Here is a 24,146-nt window from a genome sequence, read left to right as displayed (position 1 = left end):
GCTTGCTCATGTCACTGCTGGCGGAAGGGCCTCCCAACAGAGGGAGCTCCAAGGAGTCTCTCGAGAGGGTAATTTGGCCTACTCTTCCACACTGACCAGACGTTTGACCTACTGATCGAACATAACAAAAATATGGTGAACCCATTTATACTGCTGAATGGACATTATACTGAAATTGTCTTTTCCATAAGCCATTTTAGAAAGCAAAGAGGCGTTTTCTCCTGCCATATTAATACCAACTAAACACAGCTGGGTTTTATATAATAGCAGTTTTTTCCCCGCACATATATAAATATATATAAGGACTCGCTGGTGAATTGTAGTGTCTTGATAGACCACCAGATTATTATTATTATCTATAATTTTATGTTTAAGTCAGAAACTCGTCTTTTTAGAATACAATGCCGCTAATTTGTAACCACGCACGAAATCTGCACGAAGATTAAAAGACATTTTAATTTATGCTTTTTTGTGCCCATATACCACGTATACTTATTGCTAGTTGATCAGTTTTTTTACTGACTATGCCATGTGTACACTTGCAGAAATATTTAAACTTGTATTTTCACAAAGCTTCCCATTTGGGACAGTTTTTTTTTCTCAAATTGCTTTTTCTACATTCAAGATCAAGTCTGCCCACTAACCAAACCCACGCACCTACCTACCAGACCGACCCACACACCGACCTACATTTGGCTATAATTCAAAATAACACATTTAATTTTACATCTTTAATTGAAGAAGCATACGAATAGGCATGTGAATTCTAAAAGGAGTAACAAACCATAGTTTGTACACTTGACATTATTAAAATGATCGATCACTTGCCAGTTGCATGCCCTTGCAGGTATGGGAGGCTCCAAAATCGAAACGATATCTCTGGGCCAAGGCCAGGGACCCATCGCAGTTCGTATGATTGAAAAGGTACGCACGCATTCTTATATAACCTTTGTTTTACCTTTGTGTTTTTGAACACCATTGCTAGCAATGGCACCAATACAGACGTTTGTATTGTAACGCGGTGATCACGGTAAATTATGCGCGTGCTATATTACAATGTTGTTCTATTCTGGTGTGTTCTTTCCAAACAATATTTGTAAAGTTTTAGAAATTGTATTTTTAAAAACACTATCTGCCCATGATTTAGTATTCAAACAAACGTGTTGGCAGCATGCCCAGTTGGCGCTGCAATGATACATGCAAAGCTCCTCCCTCTCTCCCCTGCATGTATGAATGTACTGTATGTTGAACTTCTTTCCCATCGTACATGGCCAACCGTGCTAATCGGAGGTGTAAGATCCATTGCATTAAATTATTGTATTGCTCCATATATAATCCATAATTAGTTTATTTTGGGTTATGTCGTGGAAGTATAATGTCAATGTTTCTTTTTTACTGTAACCATCCACCACCAGATAAAGCCAATCCAAACCAGGTTGTCACGTCATGGGAAAATATGCGAATTGCTTTGCTTCTTCAGCCTAACCGGATGAATGTTGAAGCGCGTTAACATTAGCTCAGCTTTCACTCCATATCTCGCGGTGGCGAGATGTTAATTCCCTCGTCTGGTATGAAGGAGGTTGTGGGTTTTATCCTGACCCTGACGCCTACGTATTTGGAGTTTTGCGTGTTCTCTCTCCCTGTGGTCACGTGGATTTTTCTCCGGGTCCTCCGGTTTTTCCCTCCACATTTAGAAACACGCGTTTAGAGTATTTGGCTGCTATACATTTACACTTGATAAGTCACTTCGTTGAGCTATAATTTGTGGCCAGGTCGCTTCTGAAAAACAGCTACATAGCTCAGTGGGCCTTACCTGTTAAAACAAAATATCCTCCTATGGTATAATCAAAGTCTTTGAAAACGCATCGATTGCACAATGAATAGTGATTCTTATGCTCATGGCAATGCATCAAATCTCACGTGGAAAAAAAGTTATTTCCTCTTCATATTTGCTGTATGTAACGGGTTAATGTGATGTCTCCAGAGCTTGGTGACCGCTTCGGTCACCACGTTGTTGAGAACATAATCAATTCTTGAACGAATTTGTGGCCCTGAATAGCCAAGATTCATTGAGTTGTAAGGTGAGGTGGGGGGGTATAATTGTTACGCACCTACTATGCTCAGGTCTAGATCTTCGTTCGCGAAGCCAAGCCATGACATGATGACTATGCTCAGGTGAAGCTGATGAGTTGTGGAGGACATTAATTCGTTATTTTTTATTTACATATTAATTATTTGGTTCGGTTGGTTAATTAAAATGAGTGTCATAAACCCTCTTCCACCCGACACAGCCAATTAATGCAAGTGTCCCTTGAATCATGATGGGGGTTTACAACACACACGTTTACACGACTACTTAACCCAACAATGAATCATAATATTGGTTGTGGAAGCCTACGTATATTTTCTAATTAATGATATTATTACGCTTGTTTATCTGGGAAAGGCTCGCAGGCTCTTGTGATTTCAGAAGGGTCCTGCCAAGTGTTCACAGAAGGCGGCGATGAGTCGATGTATATATTCCAACCAAGTAATTTTCCCAGATAACTTTTCAAAATTGGACCGTAACGCTGGCACACGATGGCCTAACTGTTGCAAATGAATGACGTCACGTGATCTCTCACGTCCACCATGAAGCAGATATTGTTGGTGTAGAACTGTGAAACTCTGCCGCTAGGCCACATCACCACCGTTGCAATGAATGCTGCACATCCACAGATCCACACGACCAGCCAGCGAATGTATTCAAGCACTGCTTTATTTAATCGAGTGCACATTGCTTTCATTGCAAACGAGATGTAATTAGATAGAGTGTAATTATAAAGTAAAGAGTTATTTTAAATAGTTGTCATTTTTGTCATTGCAGTCATATATACGCTGGACTGGATGCAAATTTAATAAGATGTGATATGCACCATAATTGTAGTTTGTGTCTGAGCGTAATGAAATGGTTCTGGCGTTTAAAAACAAAGTGATTCCAAAAAAATTACTTCGCCATATGCTTCCATGCCAAACCAGCTTCATCCTTCGAGTCCTTTACCCAAGGAGACACTACACCTGGTGTATACCGATTCAATATTTGCGGTCGTAGTGATGACAAACCACAGGCACTCCGATTTTCCCATCGCAACATCCATGGGAACTCTAGTGGCCATGTGGGGCTATATTGAAGCGTGGAGTTCACATTTCTGTAGCAGAATCCTCCGGCATTGAGCCGTACGTCTATTGGCACAATTCAAGTGTTGTTGTTGTTGTTGAGATTGTAGCCCAGGCATCTCTCGTGGCTAAAGACTCCTCCATTTGGGCATCGATGAACCAACAATTATTGCAGTTTTTGTTTAATTAGTAGGATAGATACACGTTTTGATACAGCTAATTTAGAAGTGGCCTGCACAATATAATTACTGGCCAGTTCGATAAGAAAATCAGATAACGTGCTTGACAATCAATGGCAACCATTTGCCAACGACAAACTCTTGCATTGTATAAAATGAATAAGCCAATGATCCTATAGCGGACTATGGGAAAGCATCAACAAGGCACAGCCTTTTTATTTCCAACTTTGGCATGACAATCCTTCCGAGACACAGAATCTCATTTGAAATTCCATTAAATAGCAAATTTACATCATGTGCAGGAACCTGCAAACGCATACGTTTGCATAGCTCTTAGCAGATAAGCTGCTCTTTGCAGAGCAAAAAATATGCCTGCCCTGTTTCCTCATCACATTATCCACGAACCTCCACGCATTTAACTCTATTTGTATTCTTATGATGTTTACTGAGTATTTGCTTAAGCATTCCGTTTGTTGCATCTGCATTCTTCTTCTTTCTCGCTTTAAATGTTAGTTTTAGGGGTTTTTTTCACAACAAAAGCAAAGGTTTCTGTTCACATCATTGACGGATTTTGATTGGGATAAGGGGTGAAGGGTGAGGCAGAGGGATTTCTATGGTCTGAGGCATGCCTCCGCTACCATCACCACCATCATCATCAGTCATCATGATCATTATTCTCATTAATAATGACCATTATCACTGATTAACATAACCGTTGTTCACATTTATAATCTTCATTATCATCATAATTGGTACTTACATTATTCTTTAATACGGGTTGGTGAAGGAAGTAACGTTAAATGTCTATATCAAGGTTGCTAAGCCATCCAATGGCCTCTGTTGTTTCCCACGAATCTGGTACTCATGTTGTCATCATCATCAACATTATCTCTCTCACCAACATCATCATGATCGTCGTTGTTGTCATTGCGCTGGCAGGTGAGTCCTGGCCAACGCAGCCATGTTGTTAGCTTCTCCAGCCTGCAAAGCACCAGGAGATTATCAACCCCCTGAAAAAGAAACCACACCATCCGTTGAGGAATTTCTCCACTGTGGACTGTGATCCAGTTCTAGCCTCTTGCGAGGCGATACGACTTTCACACGTTTGCCCATTATGTACAGACTTTGCCTGTGGAGTCATGCACAGTTCACAGTGCAGAGAAACCGCCACGGTTAAACAGAGAGGTTATCATCTGTGCTCTATCTATTGCTGGATAAAGGCCTTTGCGAGTCATCACCATGCCTCGTGGTTTCCGGATTGCAACGATTGATTCAACTCCTGCGCGATAGCTGATCTCATTGTGCCATCTCTGCTGTGGCCGTCCTCTTGGGCGTGTTCCCTCGTTTGACTGCCACTCAATCATTAGTCTCGACCACCGGCCATCATCCCTCATCCCTTTTCGCAACACATCCTGCCCAAGTCCACTCTCTTTTAGGAACAGTCAACGATGCCTCTAATTTGCATTTGTCCCTTTCCATGTATTCTTTTTCCTGTCCCTGGATTTTTCTCCGGGTCCTCCAGTTGGTTCCTCCACATTTAGAAACATGCGTTTAGAGTATTTGGTTGCGATAAATGTCCACGTGATAAGCCACTTCGTTGGGATATCATTTCTGGCCAGCATGCACTTCTCCGCGCTTCCCTGTCGATGTACTGCGTTACGATTGCGCAATCCGTTTGACCAAAAGGGATGGCTAACGAAAGGATGAGGCAATTGTCAAATGCCCACCCTTTTCCCTCGTAGCGGCGGTCAAGTGTAAGTGCCTTCATGCTCAACAAATGAGAGCGGCCGCAGTTCGATGCCCGATTGGCAGTCGTGAACCAAGGCTGTAAATTTCACGTTCCTCAAGTGGAGCCGAATGAGGGAGCATGCCTGAGAGGATGACTACCAGAGGTGGAGCTCTGAGCTCAGCTCTTGTGCAGCAGCGAGATGGAATATTGTGTCGCAAGATAGTGAGAAACTAAACTACTGAACTATTTTTGGTGTTTTATCAGGTAAGGCCCACTGAGCTAAATCACTCTTTTTCAGAAGAAACCTGGCCAGAAATGAGAGCACAACAAAGTAGCTTATCACGTGGGAATTTATAGTAGCCAAATACTCTTAAGTGTGAGGGATGATGACGATGTGCGGTGGCCTTCATCCAGCGGTGGATTGATAACGGCTTTTGACTATGATGGTGGTGTACATGAGCAAGTAGTTGCAGGCCATTACCTTACCTTTAGCCTGGCCCAGCTGAGAGAACTAACATATATACAGGCAGCTCTATGCAAGGTATTAGGAATTGCTATCTCAGGGTTGAACCATGAGTAAGTTCTGGACAGGTGTTTATCGATTTCCTTGGCATGACTCAATAGCCACCAGCATTGTTAATATTATTTTTTAAGTTATGAAACCGTAAACACCTTGCCGAAGGCACGAGCAGAATGAATGACTCTCTCATCAATTGCGAATGAAGCTCACTGTGTGCTGTGGTTTGTGGTGTGCAGGCAGCAAGCGAGGGCACCTGGGTGGTCCTGCAGAACTGCCACCTGGCCGTAAGTTGGCTATCAGAGCTGGAGCGCATCTGCGAGGATCGGCTCCTGGATCCGGACCGAACCCGAAGCGAGTTTCGGCTGTGGCTCACCAGCTACCCGAGCACGCGCTTCCCCGTCTCCGTGCTGGAGAACGGCGTGAAGATGACCAACGAGTCGCCCATAGGCCTCCGGGCCAACCTCCTGCGCTCTTTCCTCAATGACCCCATCTCCGATCCTGCCTTCTTCAATGGATGCAACAAGCCCACGGTAATTCTAACTATAAACAATTTTTATTTTACCCACTGAGCTTTTGAGCTTTTTTTCAGCAGCGACATGGCAACAAATGACCGCTCAACAAAGTCGCCTATTACATGGAAATGTATAGCAGCCAAATACTCTAAATGTACGTTTCTAAATGTGGAGGGAAAAACTGGAGTACCCAGAGGAAAATCCACGTGACCACAGGGAGAATACGCAAACTCCAAATTGACAGGCGTCAGGGTCGGGATCGAACCCACGACCTCCTGCATACCAGGCGAGGTAGTTGACATCTCGCCACTGTGGTGTTCCAAAGCAAGCCTGGCTAAAGCAAAAAAACAACACGATGCAATGTGAAGAGTCGTTTAAAAATTACGAAATTGTGCTGAAGGCGTTTCCAATGCCCGGTGTTTTTTCACCGCGGTGTGGATGTTAATTGCGTCGTCAAGCCGCGCTTCAAGTGGTAGAGCTCTTGTTGTGCGGTGTAACGAACGTTCCATGCGATGGAACCGCAGTCTGGAAAGTGCGGTCCATGCAGCGTTTTTGCTGCAGCCCGTGTTTTCGTTTGTCATTTTTTAAAATTGCTGTTTTGGTCTTTAAATTTGTTCCCTATAGTCAACGAGTACCATAATAGGTCACCTGAAGACGATTGCTTGTGTTGCGATCTAAACGTCGTGTTATTATTTTTATTATTTTTTCAATCTACGTGGCTTTTCCGAAAGACCCAAAGATTAGGGTCAATATAGGTAAACACTCAGGGTCAAGTGACTGATTCATCAAATGGTTTTTACTACAGGCACAAACCATGACGCCTCGAGGGCCCTTCTTCAGAACATGGCCTATTTCGTTAAGGAATTATCTTGATTTATATGGTTCTGCTTTGAGGGAGTCCTCTTTTGTCAGTGGTGAGTAATTTGGTTTGTGCCTGTACACGGCTGCCATGGCAGTCACTATGCTCATATTAGGTGTTCGTCGTTTGCCACATTTCCATACCTTGGATTTACAAACACAATTGTTGTTCACACGTGCACATGGAAAATCTTGCGTATCTGGTACAAAGTAAACATTCGTGGGCGATGAAGATTGGCTGTTCATGGGGAGCCTCATCTCCACCATATCCATGGGGAATTCCCACCACTGACTTTGGGCCACCAGCAGAGATGGGCACTGCCTCTTACACATTTGATCATAGGTACACTTTGCAATTACTTTGCACAATCAGCATCGAGTTGAGTGCCCTCAGGTTCGTCACGTTGCCAAACCAGGGGTGTTGAAGATGTTAAATGTAATTGTTGTGGTGGTGCGCTGGCAACATGCAGTGGTACCGATGTTGGAGCACTAAGCTCTGGTGTCGCTGCGATCCTGAGTTTGAGTCCTGTCAGCTGCCTGTGATAAAAAAAAAACTGGGTTCTCGAGACAGCCTGGTCACCAATGGCTGCGCAAAGAATTAGGGATGCTGCGGTGGCGAGGTGTTAACTAACCTCGCCTGGTATACGGGAGATTGTGAGTTCGATCCTGACCCTGATGCCTGTATATTTGGAGTTTGCATGTCTCTCTCCTCGTGGTTGCGTGGATTTTTCTACTGGTCCTCCAGTTTGTCCCTCCACATTCAGTCAGAAACATGCGTTTTAGAGTATTTGGTTGCGATAAAAGTCCGCGTGATAAGCCACTTCGTTGGGATATCATTTGTGGCCAGGTAGCTTCTTTCAAAGAGCTATCGCTCAGTGGTCCTTAGCTGGTAATATTAAAATAGTTTATTCTTTTTAGTTTAGACAAATATCCACCAAATAGCCTTCAAGAGACTATGAGGGCAAGTGCTATTAGTGAGCTCCTATGAAGGCCAGCACGGCTTACGAGAGGATGGGTGGCCAACACCACACTCGGCCAACTTTGTCTCCCCATTGCTGATGTTCACACACCGCACCAGGTACTAATGTAGTGTCTTCAAAAATTACTCACACCGACACGTTGTAACAAGTCACCTGCTTACACTTTATTTCACCTGTTCTTGCGCCAGTTGTAGGCACTCCTATAACTATCTGTACGGTCACATACACTCACCTTCTCCCCGCTCTGATCTGTTCTGCACCTCACTTATCCTGCACTCAGCAACTCTGCACACAGCAGCTCCGCACTCAGCGATCCACACACACCAACTCTGCACACAGCAACTTCACCGCTGCCCTCACCTATGCTCCCTCATACCCGCTCACCCGTCTGTCCCGGGCGGGGGGTTCAGCCAACACCCGCCCGGCGACGGCGTGAGGGTTGAGGTCACGTTGACGGCTTGAGCGGCAGCGGCGAGATGTCTTCAATCTTGGTTCCCGGCAACAACCACCCCTCGCTCACACACACTCCCGCTTATATCCCCCTGCTCATTCCGAGTCCTCACGTGTTTCCACCGTCAGCTTGGCGCCTGTTGCTCCATTAATCCCTTATCATCACCCCCCATCTCACGTCTCCTAGACGCCAACCCACGGTCACAGCGTACCCACCTGTTCGACTTCGGTTGCACCCGCTTCTCCCCTTAATTACTGGCGGTTTGTCGGTGCAAACCTCATGTAACAACACACACACCTGTTTGCCCTCAGTTACACCCGCTTAACTGTGCGCACCTCGTGTTTCTCTCCTCTACACTAATTTAAGGCTGAGTCGATTGAGGGGAGGCCCAGGACCGATTCAAATAATCGCCACTGTTATTGCTCGTGAACGGGAATCATGCTCGGGACACCACTGCACTACCGTTCCCCACAATGGCCGCACACAAACACACGTACTACATTTTTTTAAATGTTGTCCTTAATGTGGCTAAATTCCACCTCTGGGAATTAAAACTCTTGGTGGGAAAATGCTATTTTCTGGTGTGGATATATTTCAGAAGTAGATTTATGATATCTTAATCTGTGGAACGTTCTCTAAAACAGGGTGATTTCACCGTTCTGTGTGTCTTCCAAGTGGACCCTTCGTCTTATGACTTGATGCTGAAAGCACAATGAGGATAAGATAATTTTACCGGAAAACCAAAACATTACAGAAAATAAAATTGCTCTCCCGGGAGGAGACTGATTGGGGGCAGCCTGATTCTAACTCTTCAAGAGGGATGTGTGTCACGTCAAGTTCCAAATGTGGTCATAAAATGTACCTGCTGTGTTTATTCCGCATGACACAGTGTGCATTGGCCTCTGTGTGAACCGTTTATATGCAATTCAATTTGTATATTTTATAAACTATCATTTTCAAGTGGGGGAAGAACGGAACAGAAGACAATGTTCAGAATGCGTGCCTCAGAGTTACATGTTTGTATTCATGGTTGAACTTCTTTTGCACCGTATGTAGCCAAACCGTGATAATCGGAGTTGGTTAGCATTCAGACAGACACGGTATGTTCAGGATGTTCATCGATGTGAGCGCGCTGGTTCCTTACGACCGCCACTCCCACAGCTGAAAAATTGATTGTTGGTCGGTGTCCTCCAGCATTCTCACACCCCAGATTTTAAAGTGCTGGTGCTTTCTTGTGTAATTTATGATATTTTGGCCATATATATTGGTGAACATATTTTAAATTGTATTCATGTGGCCTCACAGCTGGTCCCATAAACAAGATAAAATGTCAAATGTTCCATTGTGGGCGCATGCTATGTATGTGCTCAACAGTGACCATGCGAACGTGCCCGAGCAATCTGTTGTTTGCTTACCGCTCTGCGTTCTGACACCCCAGGCCTTGGGCATGGCGGCGGCGTATCAGAATCAGCGTATTTATTTATACCGGAGGAATGCAATGAGCTATGAAGCTCTTTTACATTTTATTTACTTGTTGAAATAGCACTGCCCAGGAATTGTATAACGGGCAGCCATTGCACTATTATATAAAATTTGAATATCATCCCATGCCCTTGCTTCTGCAAGGTTGCTTTATTACAGTCATCACCATCCAAGTTTTGATCCTTGCTTGAATAAGCCCTAAGGGAGAGTGTGTGCTTCATGCCTTTAATTCTGAAGGCTTTTTTGTGCAAAGTGATATTTATCACACGTATAATTAGTGTGAGAGACTGTTTCAGCAGACCGAATGTCATTGTATTTACTTTGGTTGAAGTAATTTGGAGATGAATTGGGCCGCTACGCAGTACACTGTCTTTGCGGAGGCATGCATTTGTCAGTATGTATGTAGAAATTATTTATCACCGTACGTAGCCAACCACGCGAATCAGAGGCATGTGTTTTGTAAATGTGCCCTGTTGTTTTCATTCGTAGCCCTGGAAGAAGCTGCTGTTCGGCCTCTGCTTCTTCCATGCACTGGTACAAGAACGTCGAACGTTCGGATCGCTGGGTTGGAACGTTTCCTACGAGTTCAACGAGTCAGACTTGCGTATCAGCGCACGGCAGGTTCAGGTAATGTGCAGGGGTTCGTACGTATGTTGAACTTCTTTCACACCATACGTAGCCAACCGTGCTAATCAGAGGTACGGTTCACGGAGTGTCACATTAACGGTTTTGGGTTGAACTGTGTTTTGCTTGGCAACATATCTCGCGACCTTTTTGCGGTATCACAATGATGAAAAAATCTTATAATGGGTTTCTATTTGGTGTTTGAATATCTTAACTCCTGTTTTATTGCCAGAAGGGGTAAAGCCTATTATTATTTTTTCACGCTTGGCAAGATATCTGGCATTTCTCTGCACGTGCTGGGAGCTTCACTAGCTGAATGTAACTTGAATATGATGGCGGTTAATTTACTGAGAAAAGCTAACAACCTGTGGGGCATAACGTCGGTACCATCGGTAAACACATTCGCTAGCCATTCAGCACAACTGCAAAAAACCTGTAAGTAACTTGTTGAGCTGATTTTTGAAACAGCGTGTCTCTTGTACAAGAAGGTCTGCAAACGTTTGAGGGAAAGTACAGTGTGTGGAGGCATGAAGGGAGTTAAGAAATTTTAAACAATATAATTAATTTTTTGAATATTAGCACATTTATGTCATATAAGCATTCCCTTCGTTCCATGGAATTTTGAGGGCTAATTTTAAAAGAACAATTATCTTCATATGCTTAAATTATTGATGAGATGAAAAAACGTGCCTATGATCTCTGAGCATTTAACCACTTCCTTAGTGAATTGGCAACATCTGATCTGAATGTCCGTGTGTATTCGCGTTTAGCTCAAAATATGCACGTCTCATTGATCAAATCACACAGCTCGTAGATAAGTTATTGTGCAGGACTGTCGCGGTGTCCGTGGTGATTTGAAAATATATCAAAGCCTGAGTGGAGGTGCTTGCTTTGCAAATGCAAACTGAATTTCTCAAGTTGTGTTTCTTTTTTAAAGTGAACATCACTTCAGTCTGGTATGGCCCTTTACAGACACTACCTCTTTATATTCAAATGCAAAATATATCCAATCCTGAAAAAGTCAACCTATGATGAAAATGTATCACACAAAGCAAATACAGCATGTGAAGTCACAAACTCACAGCGCATGTAAAACAGGTTGGATGAGGGGAGTGGGCAGGTTGGCTATAATTGTTCTTCATTTGTCCTTTATTCCACTGGGGAGGTTGTGAATTCAAATGCTGGTGAGAGGTTGACACAACCCCAACATACAATGCAATATAAGTTGGAATGTATTGAGAAGCTAAATGCCATGGTGTGTTGAGACACTACAAAACAGTTGGGGCATGCTATATAGGAGGGTTTTATATATATTGAAAGAGAATAGTCAGTCATAGACAGAAAATAAAACAGCATTAATAACGAGTAGAAGGGAGTTCCAGTCTTTCGGGGCAGCAGAGGAGAATGAGCAAGGTCCCACAGTGCACGCATTAACTGGGGGCATTGACAGAATGCCTTGGTTGCTGGAGTAGAGTGAGATGAGAGGGGGAGACAGGCGAGTCAGTGGAGGACCTCGATGATGGTGAGGGCAGTCTTGTAGTTGATGCGGGCCTGTATTGGGCACCAGAGGAAGGGTCTGGGAGTCCGTCTGCCATTGGAATTTGGTTCATGTAAAGTTTGTGAGTGCAGATATTTTGGGAACCCATAGAGCAGTGTTCTTCATTGCAAGCCCGCGAGCGACTGGCGGCCCCTGGTGACCTTTAGTGCGGCCCCCGACAATACGCAACATGTGAAAACACTCCATCATCGTGCTGTCAAACCCCAATGGTTAAAAATGTTTGGTGGCCCTCGCACTGATGTCGTATCGGCGAAAGTAGAGCCCCCCTTTGGAAATGAGTGAAGAATACTGCCGTGGAGAATTACAGTTGACGAGTTGTGATATACTGAAGGTGTGGATGAAGGCCTCAGCGGCTGTTTGGATTTTTTAAAATTCGATGGAGATGCTGTTTATCCCTCTGGGGGTTCATTAAAATTAGACATGTCTTTGGAAGTCAACAATTGTGCAATGCTTAGACTGCCCATTGCCGTGAGCATGTGGAATTTCCACAACTGTCCCAGAGTCACCGACATAGTTGAGCACTATCCAAAGACCATGGGAGTAATACAAAAAAAAAGGTTTACTTTGATTAACCTGGGAAAGCCTCAATGGGATACGAGGGCGATGTCTTCTTGATTTGCATTGGGCAAGAGGGGATGAATCAAAGTATCATGAATAGTCCCACGAATACGAGGATGACATTGACAATCGTCAAAGACACGTCACGAACCCATCTGCTGCATTGCAATCTGCTGGCCGGCCGCCTCGCATAAGAAGTGTTCACAGCACACGATGGGATCTGCGTGATCCTCTGACCCCGGTCGCGGCACGTGCAGCACGCCACACCTGGCAAGTGCTGTGCTTGCTCTTCTTCGCCGATGTGTTGCTGCCACCTAGAGGGCACGCAGGAACTCACCACGTTTACAAATTGACGTCTCTCAACTAAAAAAAGCATACTCTTTGGTTCTTTCGGTAAAGTCACGTAGGTAGAAGTAGTCAACTGTATTTCAGCAGTTTTTCTTGCTGTGGTTGTCCCACCTGATGACGATTGCTTGTGTTGCGATCGAAACGTCGTGATCTATTTTATTTTTTCTACCAACGTGACTTTACCGAAAGAACCAAAGAGTATGGTATCCTGCAGTCACGAAAGCTTCAAATCAAGATTAAAAAATCATACTGTAATAAAAAGGTAATTACGTTAATGGCCTTCCAAAGTATGTATCCTACTTGAAAACTGGATTGTAATGTATATTGTCTACATATTTTTTTTTATAAATGCATTTAGGCAACAGTTCAACTTTTAAGTCAAAATAGCACACGCATGCCTATGAACAGATAGACCAAGATGTACCCTCTCTTATCACACCTCGGAATATCATCAGATTTGAAGTCGAGTTGTGGTGTTTGGATGGGCGACCCACCAGATGCCTAACACGGGTCTGGTAAGCGACTGCAGGACCCCGTGTTGAGCAGCAGAGGGCAGTGCAGTAAAACACATTGTTGTACAGTACTCCACTGGCATGCTTCCACACATCATGTTCCCCACCTTCACCAGTCTTCACTGACCAGGACGATAACCCCAACAACCAATAGCTGTCATTCGCCACCAAGTGATTTTGGCATCACCATCGCGTCTGTGCCAGGCCAGGTGCACTTTGAGGCCACGTAAATCCTTTAAGAGATTATTTGGGCAAGTGCTGTTAGCAAGCACTTATTAAGGTCAGCACGGCACACAAGAGGATGGGTGGCCAACACCACACCCGGTCGTCTTTGTCTCCCCATTGCTGATGTTTGCACACCAACAACCAACACAGAGACACCCTCATCCAGCAATGGATTGACACGAAGAAAGGCCTGTACATGTATGACTCACTTGTGTAAGATTCCATCCCATCACAGTTATAATCAGACCTTCACTGTAAACCAAATATGTCATTAATACCACCATACCACCTTTCTTGGAATACTGTAATTTGCTCATTCTTATTGAAATACATTTTGAGTAAGGTTATTTGTCCCGCCTGTGTCTAAAACGGATACACATCACGCAAACTCCGGTCATCCTCGCAGCGGCTTTTGGCTAGCCATCAAACAAAGACGGTCACTGTATTCCGCACTTTTAGATGTGCTTCTGTGGCCATCTGAAACGCTCTTCCTTCCAATATTAGGAAGCCACTGGAGCTATGCACTTTCAATTCTAGATAGAAAACTCATCTCATTAGAACTGCTTTTTGTGTTTAGTTTTTTGTCCTTCCCCCGCACCTCTGCTTAGCACGGTCGGCTACGTACGGTGCGAAAGAAGTTCAACATTCATACATACAATTGTTACAATTCCTCCTCGTCTCCAGCGACCTCCGTAGATAAAGATGCGCACGACCTGTCACATCGGACCGCGTGCTTATACTCTGAATGTACCACGCGTCGAAATTGTGAATAAAGAAAACCTAAAAAAATTAATGAATGCATCGTTGTCACACATCAGATGTTTCTCAACGAGTATGAGGAGGTGCCGCTGGAGGCGCTCGCTTACCTGACGGGCGAGTGCAACTACGGCGGACGCGTCACCGACGAGCACGACCGGCGCCTGCTGCTGGCGCTGCTCGCCACCTTCTACTGCGAGCGCACGGTGTGCGACGACGCCTACCGCTTCTCCCCAACGGGCCGCTACGGCGCCCCGCCGGCCGGCGCAACCTACGAGTGCCACCTGGAGCACATCAAGGGCCTGCCACTGCACGCCCACCCAGAGGTGCATGCGGGCCCTCGCCACCAAACGCATCGCAATCGTTGCTGCCGTGCACCTAATCATTCATACTTAACCTGCAGCTACTTACGAACATCCCGCACTTACGAACGAGCTTCTGTGAGATGTTTATTTTTTAACCGTCTGACTTGCGCACTCGCTCTTGCGAACCGAACCGCGGAACGATTTGGTCCGGCGCAGAATTTCTGATATGTCTCTTCTCGTTTGTTAGTTTGACAGTGCTTCCCTTTTTTGTTGAACCGTCACACATTTTATAACACTAACCATAAGGGCATTTAAGTACGGTACATTGTTGTGTTCCGACTTACGAACAGGTCTTGGGAACGGTACCCGTTTGTAAATCGAGGGACTGCCCATAATAAAAAAAATATAAAAAGGTGCAATTTTTTGCAGCCCTGCAATTATGTTGTGCTCACGCCACTACTCGCAGGAAGGCCTCAACTAGAGGAAGCTCTAGAGAGGCCCACTTGAGGGTATTTGGTCAAACGCCTTGAAAGTAGTGGAATTACCCACATTGAACCCGACCACACGCAACCGGTGGATCGAATAACCGTGGTGAACCCATTTATACTGATTGGTGGAGAGAGGCAGGGGGTGAAATAAACTTTCCCAGTATTTCAGCTGCCGTACCAGGAGATTGAACCAGTCACCTCTACATGTATGCATTATTTATTATTACAGCATCTCTATGGCCAGGATTCAGACTCAGCTTGCCAAGAGCATCACTGCGCCACCACTCCCCCACCTGTAGTAATAATTTTGATTTAGAAATAATATCGAAGCACAGTACAATATGAATACTTTGTACTAAATGGCACTTAACATGACATCCTTGGGTGTGGTGGTACTTGAGTTAGAAACTGGGTTTTAGCAGGTGCCATGGTGTATGTTAGTATTTCAAGTGCTGCACATGGTAATACGTTGAATTAATGCGTTGGTAAGGATCGGTTTGTACTGACGTCATTATGGATATGTACTCGCCATGCCACTTGATGTGTAAACTGACTCTCGTCAATAACGTAATGGAAAAAAAATCACACCTAATGGAACACAGTGCTTTGTAAGAACCAGTTGTATTCCTGTTAATAGCATCATAAGTGAGTGTTTCACATTATAGGAAATAAAAGATGTCCAATGTTTTGAAACACCTACGACCACATTCTGGTTTTTTTGTATATATGGTTATTCTCACGTTGGGGTGGATTGTGTTTACAAAGAATCACAGCACCCATCTCGGGTTTATAATTCCACGTATTCATGACCCTGCGGTGGCTCTTCACAGGTGTTTGGTTTGCACGAGAATGCCAGCATTACCAAGGAGCAAAATGAGACCCAGAGGCTCTTTGATGGCATTCTACAAACACTGCCTCGAGAGGTGAGCTTTCCTTGTTTAAACTAAACACATATATACTGGCTATTCAGAACTTTTCATGCATTTTGTATTTTTGATCAACTGTGGGTATATATGTCCACCTTTGTGAAGCGTTCGGCATAGAAATTGACATGGAAGTCAAATTGAAGACTTTGCGGCAATACGGCCTAGCATGCCAAAACAAATTCAAAGTTCTCTATGGCTCCACAGATCTTTGGTGAGCTCAGTTACTGGGTTTCCACATCCTATGGTATTTGGTAGTCTGTCCACAGGAACATAGCTTTTGGACTTTCTGAAATACTAAGATAACTCATATTTAGAGTTGGTACTGCACTTGCAGGATGTTGCTATGCTTCAATTGTGATAAAATTTGTAATTCCAATTTACATCCCCTTGTTAAACTCTCCTACTAGATGAATGTCTCCCTGTTCAATGTGAGTCATGAAGGTTGTTTGACCTTGAAGGCGTGAAGGCATGGTGTGTGGCCCAGGACCGGTCCCAGATATCACTCATCAATTCCCAAACGATCGCTGAATAGTGTAGTCAGCTCAGAAAGTTCAGACTGTAACACAATGGGATAACTTTGTCGAGTTAACCAGGAAGGTTCGGTAATAGGTAGGGTTCGTGTCCAGGATGGAGAAAGGTGGGAATTGGAGCGGTATGCAGGGGTCGGTGACCAAAACTAAACTAAACTATTTTTTTTATTTTACCAGGTAAGGCCCACTGAGCTATACAGCTCTTTTTCAGGAGCGACCTGGCCACAAATGATAGCCCAACGAAGTGGCTTATCATGTGGAAATTTATAGCAGCCAAATTATTTTAATGCATGATTATAAATGTGGAGGGGAAAAACCGGAGGGCCCGGAGAAAAATCCACGTTACCACGAGGAGAACATGCAAACTCAATATACAGGCATAAGGGTCGAGATCGAACCCACGACCTCCTGTATATCAGGCATCTCCAAAACTTGGAGAGGGTGGGGGGGCGTATACTGGAAGAACAAATTGCCAGGGTCCCCGTTGTCAAGTTGTGCAGCAGCCGAAGAATCTGGCATGCAGAAGGAAGCAGCGGCGATGTGAAGTGGCATCGGGTGACATTGTACATGGTGTTCTCCTGATCTTGGCCGTTATGATGACTGATGATTTGTGAAGTGTGACTGGAATCCAGTGCTTGTACGAGACTGGCATGATGCCACAAATAACATCTTAGGTCCCAGCCTGAAATACAGCATCTTGAATGGTTGCAATACGAATTGGGCTTTGTGTTTACTAAATTTGAGTAATTTGACAATTAGAAAATTCCACGTCATGCCAAATTATGGTACTATATTGAACACTTCAGATATTTTTATGTTTGTTTCTGCAATTCCTAAAAATATTTTAATGCTTCCATTATTTAACATTACATATTTCTGTAGTTATGAACTTGCTTAGAGATTAATATTTTTTTTATCTGTGGGTTAATACATTCTGAACATTTAAAAATATTTTTGATGTTTTTATTTGATTACCTGTAAAATCAAATTGCTCTTGCACTTCTCAAATTAATATTGGGCCAAGATTTTGGAGAGGACCCAAAACTGACAGAGTTTGAATTGGAACATTGACCTTGAGTCATACGTTTGTTTGTTTAACTCAATGCATAACTGGGTCTCAATTTGGCTATTTTATAAATTCAAACGTTTAACTTTGAAGGTTTATTTTAACTAATTTATGTAAAATTTGTATTCAAATAACGAAGACATCAGGTGGTGGCAAGTCATCTTCCGACTTTGTGCAGGAGCTTGCTACAGACATTCTCTCCAAGATACCCCCCAAATTTGACATTGAAGAAATCAAGGTACGTTGAACATACTTCGATTATTACAACAGCACTGAGACAGACTGTCTTTATGTGTACACGTTTCATGTGCAGTTAAAACTTGGAAATCATTCCAGTAGATTGTTTTGGCTTGTGTTATAGTGTCATACAGCTAGCTGGTAAACATTTTAACGGTTAGCATGCGTAGTTCAATACATGCTATTGCCTTTGTTGCATTATATTGTAAATGGCAAACAAACGTAATGCCACCAACTAAGAATTGAGGGTGCATGCCAGTGGAGTAACTTGCCCGCATGCTTTCTGATGTGTTTCTGCGTTGTACCGTGGTGTGAAAACTACAAAATATTTTTATTTTACCAGGAAAGGCCCACTGAGCTATATAGCTCTTTTTCAGAAGCGACCTGACCACAAATTATAGCTCAACGAAGTGGCTTGTCACGTGGAAATTTATCGCAGCCAAATACTCTAAACGCATGCTTCTAAATGTGGAGAGAAAAATCAGAGGACCCGGAGAAAAATCCAAGTGAACACACAGAGAGAGACAAGAAAACTCCAAATATACAGGCGTCAGGGTCGGGATTGAACCCACGACCTCCTGTATAGCAGGCGAGACAGTTAACAACTTGCTACCGTGATAATTGTTTTTTTACCCTTCTATCTGGCAACAAAACTGACACCTTTTTACAAGGAGTCATGTTTGCATAGACCACAATACCTGCAGTCATAATACAAACAAAAAACACAACTCTGATAATGTGCACTGTCCTTGAAGTTGATTGGTCCACACCCGAGACAGCTTTCATTAGAGCCTAGTCTCAAATGGGTTGGACCAGATGACGCCAAAAGTATTATGACTGCAGGTATTGTGGTCTATGCAAACATGACTCCTTGTAAAAAGGTGTCAGTTTTGTTGCCAGATAGAAGGGTAAAAAAACAATTATATTTTTACTGGCAAATGAGGTTCCCATAGTGAACTTTCTACCGTATTGTTTGGTGTGATGTATCATCAATTCAGCTCCGAACAAAGCTCCTGACACGTGAAGTGAAATGTCGTCAATCGTGGTGAAAAACACGCTCGGTACAACCCAAAAAACCCATCGGAGAGCTATACACCACAACCACGAAAACCTACGCGGGAACATTTGTCCACATGTTTATCAATAGCATACTCCAAAAAATGTTTTATGTTGTGACAATGGTGACTTGGCTTCTGTCCAAAATCCACAGACCACACCTCCATTCCACAGAGTCGTATATTACAAAGTTCTCGTAGTTGTCATGCTCTCCTCTGAGCCAGTTTCCTTCGAGACGGAGGTGCAAATGTTTTGGTTGCCGCCGGTGTTTTCTACAGAGAATTGCCAAATGGTGTGTTCCTCCGTAAAGAGTGCAACACTCGCGATTATATCATCCACAAGAGTAGTGCATTTTACTCCGGTCATCACCAAAATACATTTTTTAATTCCCTGCAAAATCAATGTTAAATTGAATAGCTGCTCCTCTGTAAGAACTGTTATAATTGACACGTTTTAAAACTTGATGTAAATCTTGACTTAAAGCTTTCGTAACTGCAGGAATTCATTTTCTTTGGGTCTTCCTGTAAAGTCACGTAGAACAACATTTTTTACAAAAAACTACGACGTTTCGATCGCAACACAAACAATCGTCATCAGGAGGAAAAAAGGAGGGGCTCCTGATTGTGATCGAAACGTCGTAGTTTTATGTAAATGTTTTCCAATGTTGATGTGTAAAACAAAAACACCATCCCATTGTATTTTAAAGTATATGTATTTGTATCTGTTTTTTTATGTGTGTCAGTATTTTCCCTTTTGACATTTCCAATTGTTACTTGCAATATTCCTGAGATGTTTCCTTGACACGGTGATGCGGATCACAATGAGCTGTTGCCTTCTTGCATAAAGATGTCTAAAATGTGGAGGGATAGGTTATGACTCCCATCTCATAAATAGCCACACGTACCTTATTTGATTTGCAGTGTGTCCCTTCTCACCCCCTCCCTTACTGTTACCGTTCAACTGCCTCCCCTCACCCCCGGTCGGAGGACCCCCTCTAGTTGGGGGGCACCATTACGAGATTGTGCCAAGCACTGGAAAGCCCCCCCTCTTCCCCTCGCGGTGTTTCTGTCTCCCTCCCTAGGAATCCCTGGCATACGGTGCCGGACTTGTGTGCATACCTCAATAAAAACACCATATGTATAGAAAAACATTTCTAAAATGGGACCCTCTTATGAGAATGTTGATCATTCAGGTCCGATTTGGTGGGTAGGCCTCAGCTAGATGTGGGAAGTCAACAATGGCTGCCCTGTAGAGAATGTGAAATTTCTACCACTGGCTCAGCACTTCCAAAAGATATTCGCACCGCTCTGTGCTCATTTAAGTATGACGACATTGAGGCTTAACCTGAGAATGAGTTGGCTTTGGTTTAAATAACACAGATTGATTTATATTGCTGTTGGTGAGATTTTAAAGGTTTAGGTGCAGCCCTGCAATTTCTTGCTCACACCACTGATGGCAGACGAGCCTCCACTGGAGGGACTTGCGAACCAGAGGTTGGAGGGACTTGCGAACCAGAGGTTGCCGGTTCGATCTCCCGGCATGGCAAATTGAAACTGGTGCAAATTTGTTAAAACCCTCCGCCGTTGTCCACCCAGCGGTATAAACGAGTTGCACGACAGTTAATCAATTGGCGGGCCACGTGTGGTGGGCCAAAATTATGGTACTCCGACCTATCTAAGACGTCTGGCAAGTGTAGATGAAGAGACCAAATACCCTCCAGAGGGGTGATTCTCTAGGATTGCATCTAGTGGAGGCCATTCAGCCAGCACATGGCGTAAGCAAGCGGCCGCAGGGGTGTATCTTTTTACAACGTGATGTTTCGTGATTCAGCGTATGACTGTGTGTCTCCTGGTGTGTTTGTTTACCGTCCTCGTGCTCGCTTCACATGACCGCAGAGCAAGTTCCCGACCAGCTACAGTGAGTCCATGCACACGGTGCTGGTGCAGGAGCTCGTGCGCTTCAACGGGCTCACGGGCACTGTGCGCAGCAGCCTGCGCAACGTGACGCGCGCCGTCAGCGGCCAGGCCCTCATGTCGGCCGAGTTGGAGGACATCTACAGCAGCATCATCCTCGGAAAGGTGTGTGGGCGTCTGCACCACTCTATGAGTCGTATTGGGACCCCCATTGCAGGCCCGCTGCCTGTAAGATCGGCAACGGGCCGGCATTGATTCAAGCAACCCTGACTCTGCTGATGAGATACTGTGCAAAAGCCGTCCAAAGGATTACTTGTCTTGAAACAATGCTGCTTGATATTGAGCACTTCCAGAAGATCGTGCGGCTGATGTTTTGTATGTATGTTGAACATCTTTCGCACCGTACGTAGCCGACTTCGCTAATCAAAGGTGCGGTATGTAAGAAATACGTTTTTTATGTGGAGAGATGGATATGTGAATGAGACATATTGTCCGGTTATCCATTCTGAGTAGTATTGGATCAGAGGTGAATTGGATTTTACATGTCCAGTGGCTACGGTGTGTTCAAGTGTCAGAAGGTTTGAGTGGGTCATAATCTGCATGTCAGAGCCTTGAATTGGCTCTGCTGAGATACTGGGTGTGTATCCGAGCAACCAAACCATAATTAAACAAGCTTTTCACGTGTTTGGATTGGTCATTCATGAAAGCACAAAACATCCATTATGCTGCCGTGCAGCAGTCTAGGTAATGAAATAATTAAACCAATTTCCATCCAAGAGGACAGCCACTGGAGACATGGAGTGATGAGAGACCAGTGAGATGGACTGCGAGGGATGGCAATGGCATGGGGAGGCCTTCATCCAGCAATGGATAGACAATGACTGCTGATGATTTCCACACAAACAAAGGCTGACTTTATCAGCCTATGGCCTTCTATACTTATGTTAACCATGAAGGGTACAACTGGTCCAAATGTTTGCTTAAAATTATGGTGCTGGTTAAGATAGCCCTCGGAAGTCCACATCACAAACGTGAAAAATAATAATTGATTTTGATCTGCAGATACAAAATGTAAGTCAATGTATTTATCTTACTTATTTAATCTGGCTGCCGCCTGATGAAGCTAGTTGTAATTACTGGCGGAACGTCATGCTCAGATTGTAAATGTCGTGGATTTTATCTTTAACACACCGGTGTGCTGTACTAGTAACCAATTGGCATATTCTGTTTACGTGACAAACCTTACTAATTGGCCGTATCGGGTGGTGACGGGTTTAACGACACACTATCATTTACGCGATTTCAACCAAAAAAAAACTGTATTATGTATCGATGTATTTACGTCTGATTTTTCTCCCACGTATTAACCGGATAAACAGTATGAAACAAACAACTCTGTACAACATGCAAAGGAGCAGTGCCTCCATAAGTGGTGTTATAATTGCCAGGCTCTGCCGCAGCGTGAAGTGATGCTGGCTCTGACATTTGGAAGGGCGTTTTCTCATTAACTTTGGGTTTTTCGGTAAAGTCACGTAGATAGGTTCAAATAAATGAAAAAAAACTACGACGTTTTGATCGCGACACAAGCGGTCGTCATCAGGAAAAGGGGAGTTAGCTTCTAAAGACAACTGCTTATAAAGTTTTGAAACGGGCGTAGCCCAAATGTCAGCAGCCAATGTTAATGTAAGTGGTGGGCAGCGACTGCGGCGGTGGTGGGTTTTCCACCAATTTCCTCGCAGCTTTACTGACAGCACAGTTGGATTATAATTGCTAAAAACACATAATGTAAATGACAAACTCAAGTTTATTTGTAAGGTTCTTGTGCAATTAAGCACGCAACCCTATTTGGAGCATCCATGCACTGTATATGTAATTTACAATCACCTATTGAACGCTCTCTGATGTGCATTGTGGGTTGTACCGTGTGTCGTTCGGCATAATGTCCGACAACCCTGAAGTCCTTGAGGAAGCTCCCAGCACGTAGAGCGAAACGTCGGGCACCGTGCTGAACAACACGCAGAGGCACGTCAGAGAGCTGCGCAGCAAAACGGCAAAATCCGATGCCATGGTTAGAGATTAAAGTGAATATTTTTCATCAACTGAAGCGATATTGAGTCTCATTGTAGACTTTTCAGATGAGTTTTTCAATTGTGAAACAATAAAAGTCCAAGAAAGACATGTGCACCTGAGTGTATAAGATGTGAGAACATAAATAAATAAATATTCACATTGTTTTCCCGTGTTATTTTTTGCTGCAGGTGCCTGCGATGTGGTCTGCCAAGTCCTATCCGTCTTTGAAACCCCTGGGAAGCTACGTGTCGGACCTGTTGGCAAGACTGCAATTTTTCACTGTGAGAACTTGCACTCTCCCACATCTTAAAACTTTCAATGCTGTCCACTGGTCAGGTGCAAAAAGGTGGAATGCATTATCCGACACATTGCGATTGGAGATAATGTATTCTTATTTATTGAAGAACAAAAGCAGGAGTCTTCAAAATAGTCCCATCTAAAGTGGCCTTCCTCAACTCTTGCCCCAAAAAAAATAGCAAGCAGCTTTCTATATTGGCCTGCAATACGTGTAAATTGTGTTTAAACAAATGTATGGAACAGCAAGAGCTTTCCTTGTATATTATCGTTGGCCTGTCTGCCGAGTGGTCTGTTTGACAATGCATGCTCTCCTTCTTGAGTCAGCCGTTTCAGGTCGAGATACAAATCAGTCAAGCACTCGATGGCCATGTCATCGAGTTCTATCAACCTTGAATACTCCATTGTCCCATATAACTTACTTTACCACGCATCATATTCAAACGGTGGCGGTAAATTTGACATTGCACGCTAATTGTAATGTTCAACGTTACTTCAGACACGAAGGCACATTTGGGATAGGGAAGTTTCAGTTGATCATGTCCATGTTTTTATTTTCCACCCCATTCAGAACACCTCCAATTTTAATTCCTTTAATTCCTGGCCTAGCGCATTATTTCGTTGACTTATCGAAGCTATGCGTGTTGATGGATTGTGACAACTGTCTACCCTTAAATCACATTGTCTGCCAACATTCAGGAATACAGCAACCTCGTTAAAGTTAATTCTCCAAAATGTTTATTTGCATGTACAGTAATAAGCACTTCTTTGCTAGACAGAGATGCCCTGCACTCAGTTGTGGAGGATCCTTCT

At 43.8% G+C, this 24,146-nt stretch overlaps 1 protein-coding gene across 1 annotated transcript in view; it reads left to right on the top strand.

Annotated features, from left to right (window-relative positions):
• LOC133349529 (dynein axonemal heavy chain 3-like) overlaps window positions 1-24,146 on the top strand; it is a 622,240-nt gene that overhangs the window by 589,997 nt on the left and 8,097 nt on the right. Inside the window, 8 exon segments of the mRNA XM_061563065.1 lie at window positions 848-924; window positions 5,821-6,114; window positions 10,357-10,494; window positions 14,511-14,774; window positions 16,072-16,164; window positions 17,903-18,001; window positions 20,952-21,134; window positions 23,228-23,320. Coding sequence (XP_061419049.1) covers window positions 848-924; window positions 5,821-6,114; window positions 10,357-10,494; window positions 14,511-14,774; window positions 16,072-16,164; window positions 17,903-18,001; window positions 20,952-21,134; window positions 23,228-23,320 — 1,241 coding nt within the window.

The sequence above is a fragment of the Lethenteron reissneri genome, chromosome 30 (assembly GCF_015708825.2).
Source record: "Lethenteron reissneri isolate LAM-NWPU_2019-01 chromosome 30, ASM1570882v1, whole genome shotgun sequence".
In the NCBI taxonomy this organism is placed as follows: domain Eukaryota; kingdom Metazoa; phylum Chordata; class Hyperoartia; order Petromyzontiformes; family Petromyzontidae; genus Lethenteron; species Lethenteron reissneri.
Note: the sequence above shows the minus strand (reverse complement) of the source record. Positions and strands in the feature narration are given on the sequence as shown.